This window comes from Argentina anserina, chromosome 4 (genome assembly GCF_933775445.1).
Source record: "Argentina anserina chromosome 4, drPotAnse1.1, whole genome shotgun sequence".
NCBI classification, from domain to species: domain Eukaryota; kingdom Viridiplantae; phylum Streptophyta; class Magnoliopsida; order Rosales; family Rosaceae; genus Argentina; species Argentina anserina.
Window position 1 is genome coordinate 6,873,661 of NC_065875.1, and position 6,764 is coordinate 6,880,424.

General features: G+C 37.5%; 1 protein-coding gene across 1 annotated transcript; it reads right to left on the bottom strand.

Moving 5' to 3' along the window:
* Positions 1-926: 926 nt before the first annotated feature.
* Positions 927-6,070, bottom strand: LOC126791039 (VIN3-like protein 2). The gene is made up of 5 exons (XM_050517433.1): positions 5,927-6,070; positions 5,751-5,833; positions 4,236-4,914; positions 2,932-3,251; positions 927-2,619 (listed from the first exon to the last, which is right to left on the bottom strand). The coding sequence occupies exons 2-5, from the start codon at positions 5,773-5,775 to the stop codon at positions 1,439-1,441; spliced, it is 2,205 nt and encodes a 734-aa protein (XP_050373390.1). The 5' UTR covers positions 5,776-5,833; positions 5,927-6,070; the 3' UTR covers positions 927-1,438.
* Between the last annotated feature and the right edge of the window lie 694 nt (positions 6,071-6,764).

Genomic DNA, 6,764 nt, shown 5'->3' on the forward strand with positions numbered 1-6,764 from the left:
CTTTATTCATACTACTGAAACCCTCATCTATGTGATGCACTGTAAGATTTATTTGTGTCGTGTTTTGTGATGAATAACAAGCCTAAACGTCTATCATTTAGAATATTGGCGCACCAGTAACACGGTTAAGCAACCTCAATCACGGCAGCATCGTCTAATTGTTGCCATCATTCATAGAGATCAACTAAGACCTCAAACTTGATATATATATATATATATATATATATATATATATATATATATATATATGTTTGAATTTGCCAGACAGAACTACATATAGCTAGGTTTCATGTGCATCTAAACGATAAATTGCCATGACTCACGTTGAAAGGAGGAAAACAATGCTTGCTCGGTTCCATGTATTACGATACTATCTAAAAGGAACTTCCAACTGACCCGAATTGTTGGGCGCGTGCATCCCACAGATCCTAGACCTATAACTGGTTAACAATTTGGTAAAGAATACAAAGGGGTCTACTACATTCAGTCTGATTATGTGATCCGCATCAGTTCCTAGCTCTATACAATTCAAGCTTGATAGGTACTGTTGAAAGATGTGTAAATTTGATAAACTGAAAACCCAGAAGCAAAACATAACCGGGCGAACAGACCAACTATAGGAAAAGACGTAAAATGTTAACAGATGATAGAAAAGTAGACCTATAAGAGATATAAGATGAACCAATGAAGGAATGGCATTTAGAGTAACATTTACCATCAAACTATCATAACCATACTTGGCTCAAAAGTAATGCAGTCATATATAAAAACAAATGTAAAAGAGTCTGAGCATCCTAGCTTCTAGTAGGCTAATAACAAAAGACAATTCTTAAATTTCAGGGATTTGAATTTGGAACTTTGATCTCTTCTGCTCTTAACCAAGTTGCAACAATCATGCAAAGAAAAAGAAAAACAAATTGCAACACTTAGAGCATGAAACCATTATTAATTGGTTATAATGATCAATATGCAGTGCTAAGTTATGTCTGAACAGAATAGGCCCAAAGAATTTACTAATACAAACATATAAATGAATGAAGAAGATATTAAATTAGAGTAAGAATGAAATATCTGATATTTTGTGAATAAGATTGGGCAAATGGGGATTATGATAAATGGTGATAGACTATATGCCAAAGGTGTTGGGAGCTCTTGAGACTTACTTCTGAATAAACCCTGAATAGGTTTATACAAAAAACTTCACAAAACTGTACAGTAATAACCTTGTAGAGTCGATGTCCAAGCTCCATGCAGAACCCACTTAGGCACGAGCCGCACGACAAAAGACTTCCTGCTTTGTGCAAAGGTAACCACAAGTTGTACGTTTTTCACCGCCTGTAGTTTGCTCTCAAGCAACACCAAATAAATTTCCCCCTGAATTTTAGCTCATATGTCCATAAAACCTTCACAAAACTCGATAATAACTTTGAGATTATGGTCAATGCCAAAGTTTCATGCAGAACCCACTGGGCACAACAGATGACTTGCTTGAAATGCTTTCTGAAAAGGTGTCTATTAGTTGCCCTGCAAGAGATGCTGGATCTTCAACAAAAGTATCCACAAACACCTTCACAATCCTCACCTCCTGAGGTGTTGCTCTCAAGCTATACCAAGTTAGAAATTTTTGTCTAAAGGACTGTTCGATGTGTCCCTCACACTCTAACCATCTTATAACCTTCACATAATACTCAAAGTCCCTATCTGAAACACCATTTGCCACACACTTCTCATCTTGCCTATCCCCCCTTCTCTTCTTTGATGTACTGCCATCTTGGGGTTCCTCTCCTTTCCCAGCCCCAATTTTCAAATCCTTGCTGCTGGAGTTGGATTTTACGTTCCTTCCTAACCCATCTTTAAGTGTTTCCAATTTGCATGGAGTGATGGGCAAGCAGGTATCTGAGCTATTAACAAAGGGCACACATTCCATTCCAGTTCGAATGGGGAAATTGGACCCATTACCAGTTCTGATGTCTTCAATAATTTGGCATTCAGGTGATTGCTTGCACTCAGGTTTTAGGATGTTGGAATTAAATATGGAGGCCACATGTTCCTCATCCAGCAAAGAAACTGTACTGGCTTCTGTAGGTCTTCTCCCGATGCTATTGCAGGTGATAACACCATTTGATAAATTAGCAGAAGTAGACTTTTCAGTGTCCTCCAATTGATTACGGTAAGCGTCTGACCGGTTATCATCTTGATCACTAAAGGGAGTAACGTTATTAGTTTCATCTTCCACTGAAGATGGATTAGAAAGTCCACTGTAGTTGGTTGCGGGGCTTTGACTCCGCTCTGTCAATGAAAAGTTTGGAACTTCATTCCTACCAGTATTTGTGGAGACCCGTACTTCACACATGCCAAGATGTCTTGAACCATCAAATGAAGTGACTTTAAAGCAGTATTCTGTCGCTGGACTTAGTCCTGTGACAAAAAAATTTGTCTTCGGTGGTAACAGTGGGCAAGTTGGTTCTGCTGGATAATTCATATCTTGAGCCTTACAATGCCACAACCTGTAACCAACCAAGCTTTTGGCAGTAGGATCTACAGAACCCAAAATTACGTTGAGGGACGTAGCTTGGATATCCTCAAATCTGATCACATCTGGATCAATCAAATCTAAATCTGAAAGTTTTAAGAGATGTACAATAAACATAAGCACGGTTAGTTCCTTTGATACCATGTATGAAGAAAGCAAATAAATAGTATTTCCAATCACCTCAAGGATATTCCATGATACAATTAAGAAGAAATAATGAGCACCAATATAATGAACAGAAAAAAACAGATAACTTTGGGACTATATGGCTGAAGAGATCATAGCAAACTAATCACTTAGCTCAATCAAATCATGATTTAGTAATTTTATGACAAGGTTAACAAGATTTTGTAACAATGACTGCAGTGATGGTTTACATTTATTCAAATTTGGATTACCTTGTATTTTGGGATCGTGCAATGAATGGAATGTTGAATTGGAAAGTAATGAATCCAGGGACTCCACAGCAAATGCACAAAGTCTTTGAACCTCTGGTCCAGACGAAAGCCTATTAACAATACCACGACCCATCTTATTGGGTAAGCCAGTTAATAGACCCAATTCAGCTTCAAGCTTCTTCACAGCTTCATCCACAATCTTGTGAAGCTTTTGATAATTCTCAGTTCGTTTGAGAAGCTTATGACTCAAGGACACACGATAGCACAGTATATCCACCCGTCTGGTATCCTTTGCTATCAATAGTTGCTTTCGCCAGGAGCTACACATATATAAAAGTTGAAATCCATGTCAGAATGGTGTAGAGGAAAAATAATATATATGCTAACCAATAGACAAAACAGTGTGTTCTTCCTAAACAGTAAAGTGGAGAAAGAGCGAAGTCAGTTACAAAAGATTAACCTGGAATGAACTATTTCTATGTAACGAAGAAAAACAGAAGAGCATCAGAGATTTCTATTATTTTTTCCACACTCACAGTAGGCAAATGACAGACCTGTATCAGCCTAGCACCCTTCAAAAGACCTTGTCTTTCACACAACAGGGCCACACAATTACTGCATTGTCCCTACTCAGATCGTTCAGACACTCATTTCAGTCTTTGACACATTACGCTAATACAGGGAAGACAAACAGCTTGTTTTTATGTTTTAAACAATTTCACAGATATTGACCTTGGTAAGTGGTATTAATCCCTCCCTCACTCTGTAAGATTAACACTACCTGACAACTAATTGAAAGAGAGGCAAAAAGCCTGCTCAAATAATTCTTCAGCAAGGTTGCCAAAAGATTGTTGACTAAAAGCCTCAACGCTGAGGTAGTTCCATAAAAGATGATGGCTAGGTCTCCTTCACTGGCTTAATTTTCATACATAAAAGAATGGTATGGCACGATAATGAGATAAATTGTAAGTATATAGGTGAGATATTTTTTACTCTTTAAGTGTTATTATCTGACGCTAAAACCACTATATAGAAAGAAAGTTGATCTACAGAGCTTTTCTCAATCTCTAGTCTTAAGAAACTTTACTCAAAGCCAATATAATATAAAATATAAAATATTCAAGTCCAATACAAAATATGTCTAGTCCAGTGACCTTTACTCAAGAAAAATATATAGTATTTTGAGGAGTTCGGAAAAATTTAATGGTATACTGACAGTGTTCCTAGTTTTCAGTAAAATTTGAAGCAATATAAGGAAATAAGAAGAAATGGAGTGACTAAAATGAATGGGAAGGGATATTTACCCGAGCAAATCATTCACTTTACCACAAGATACACAATAAAAGCTCCCATCGATTCCCATGTGTCGTCCCTCTTTTCCAATACCAGAACGCTTATGCTTAAAAGCACAATCAAGGTGGCACGACATGCCACAGGATTTACCCAGGAATGGAGGATCCGAGCAGCAAACCAACCATAGGCTAGGATCCTTGTTATCATCATAATGATAACATATGCAACAAGAACACCTCTTGCAAAATGCATCTTCTCGATTCAAGGTAGCTCTGCAAGCTGAGTTTTTGCAGAATATAGTATTTGCTAATTCACTACCACTACTATTGATGGGAGAACCGGTTTCTGGACCAGGTAGTCGAGATGGATTCTCAAATTTTCTCTGCCTTTTCGTAATTCTTTGGCCAGATGTAGTGGATGGCTGAGGTTTAAGGTCAGCTACAACCTCACCTCCTCCTGATTTATTTTCAGAAACAACCTTTAGTAGGTGCTCTATAATCTTTACTTTTGTCAGGCCAGTGTATTTCCTTTCTTTCCCCATCTCTACACATAAAATTTGTAATATCTCCTGACGACTCCATGCCTGTAGCACTTCCGTAGCACCCTCTGGCCATTCTGATATATCGTAGACAAGCTTTCTCTTTTCGTCTATATTTAAGTTACCGCAGTTTGACAGATCCTGTGCAACTCCTAATGCCAAAAACAAGACTATGTATATCAGTATAAAAGGTGAAAGTAAAGATACATAAATCCAATTAGTTTTCTCAAGTAAGGATCTAAGTAACTTCTTTGACTACATAGTCCATAATCATGGCATGGCAACCACGAAAGAACACGAACATGAATGGAACAATAACACTTTCACATTCAACTAGATGGTACATGTATAAACTGTCTACTAATTTGACTACCTCCGACTAGGACTACAAGCACTCACTGTGGCCCAGATTAAAACTAAATTTTGCTGCCTAACTCACTTAGCGTTGAAAACAAACTGCAAGAAATAGTAACATATAACCCAGAAATGGTTGACTTTTACAGTTAAGACACCAAATAGACCACAAAGAATAAAGATGGAGTAGGCTGTGATGAGACTCACACCCCAACTCAGAAAGTAAACAATAAACACAAACTCAGTTGACTTTCTAAATCCCGGCTCTGCATTTCCTTGTGCACTTCTCAACACGGATTCACATACTCGCTCAAATCAACCAACCTTAAAAATCTTAAAAGTTAGAAACTTATTTCTCCTAATTGGTTCAGAGAGACAAGATTGCAGTGAAAATGACACCACTCTAAATCATCATAACAAAACAATGCAGCTAAACAAATCAGAAATCTATATCTTCACAATCAAGCCACGTATTGCTGCACCCTAAAGATGATCTTAACTCATAAGTGATACAAAGACGCTGTTACCACAAAAAACTCATCAAACCCAGATATCCGATTCAGGAAAGAAACAAACTTTACTTGCAAATCAAACACGAACCAAAACCCAGAAGAAGTCTGAGAATAATTTTCACCTTGAGCAGAAGAATCCGAGGCCATAGTGATTCAATAAACAAAACCAGAGCGCTCTCCACATTACCCACCAGACTCTCCAATCCTGCAAAAGCCCCAAAAGGACATGATGACGTTGATTAACAAAGAACCAGACATAAAAACAAAGACAACAAATCAAGGGCCTGCAAAAGCTAACCTTAAGAATCCATGAAGTCCGCTTATTCCTTTTCTCTCTTTTTTTCCTTTCAGGGCCCGACGGTGAAGTTGTGAAAGGAGATTCGGGGAGGAGTATTCTGCTTCTCCATTCTTCTTCTTCCTCGAATGGGTGGAGAGAGGGAGAGAGAGAGCTTTTGTGAGATGGAGAAATATGTGAAAATAAAGTATGCAATGAATTTATATACAAGGATTGAGAGAGGGTTGGATGAATGGAGAGAGAGAGAGAGAGAGAGAGAGAGAGAGAGAGAGAGAGAGAGAGAGAGAGAGGACAAATAGCGAAAGCGGCTGCATGGTCTACTTTTTTCACTCTCACTCGCTCGCTCACTCACTCAACCGTTTTCCTTTTGCTTCATTATTATCATTTTGTTTTTTTTTCTCTAGTTTTCCTTTGTCTGAAACTTCCGTCTATGTATAATTTTCCCATAGTAATTAATTTATGATGGCTGAGAATTTACTAGACGATTAATGTCCAAACATTATCCTATACAACGGGTTGTGTTGTGCCGATAGAGTAGAGTTTCAAAGAATTGCAAGATATTTCTTTAGTGCTTCTAATTCGTTGTTAGATTGCTCTCGAATCTAGAGTGTGATGGTATACTTCGTAAAAGGTTTTATGTCTAATTTTTGTGTGAGTGATAACTTGTTATGGACTTATAACAAAGTCAGAATTATGTAAAATTTTACTTCCTTTAAAGTTTTAGACCTTATAGGATGTGACATTTACAAATTCTTGTTTATAATTGGGTAAATTTTGGTGTTTGGTCTTTCATTATCCATAATAATATAAAGATGCTAAGCAACAAAGGAGCTATTATATT

Bases quoted from the DNA above. Each gene is read 5' to 3' on its own strand.
- LOC126791039 (XM_050517433.1), bottom strand. From the start codon at position 5,775: ATGGCCTCGGATTCTTCTGCTCAAG. The intron at 4,915-5,750 runs GTGAAAATTATT...TTTTGGCATTAG, and splicing joins CTCGGATTCTTCTGCTCAAG to GAGTTGCACAGGATCTGTCA. The intron at 2,620-2,931 runs GTAATCCAAATT...TAAAACTTTCAG, and splicing joins GCACGATCCCAAAATACAAG to ATTTAGATTTGATTGATCCA.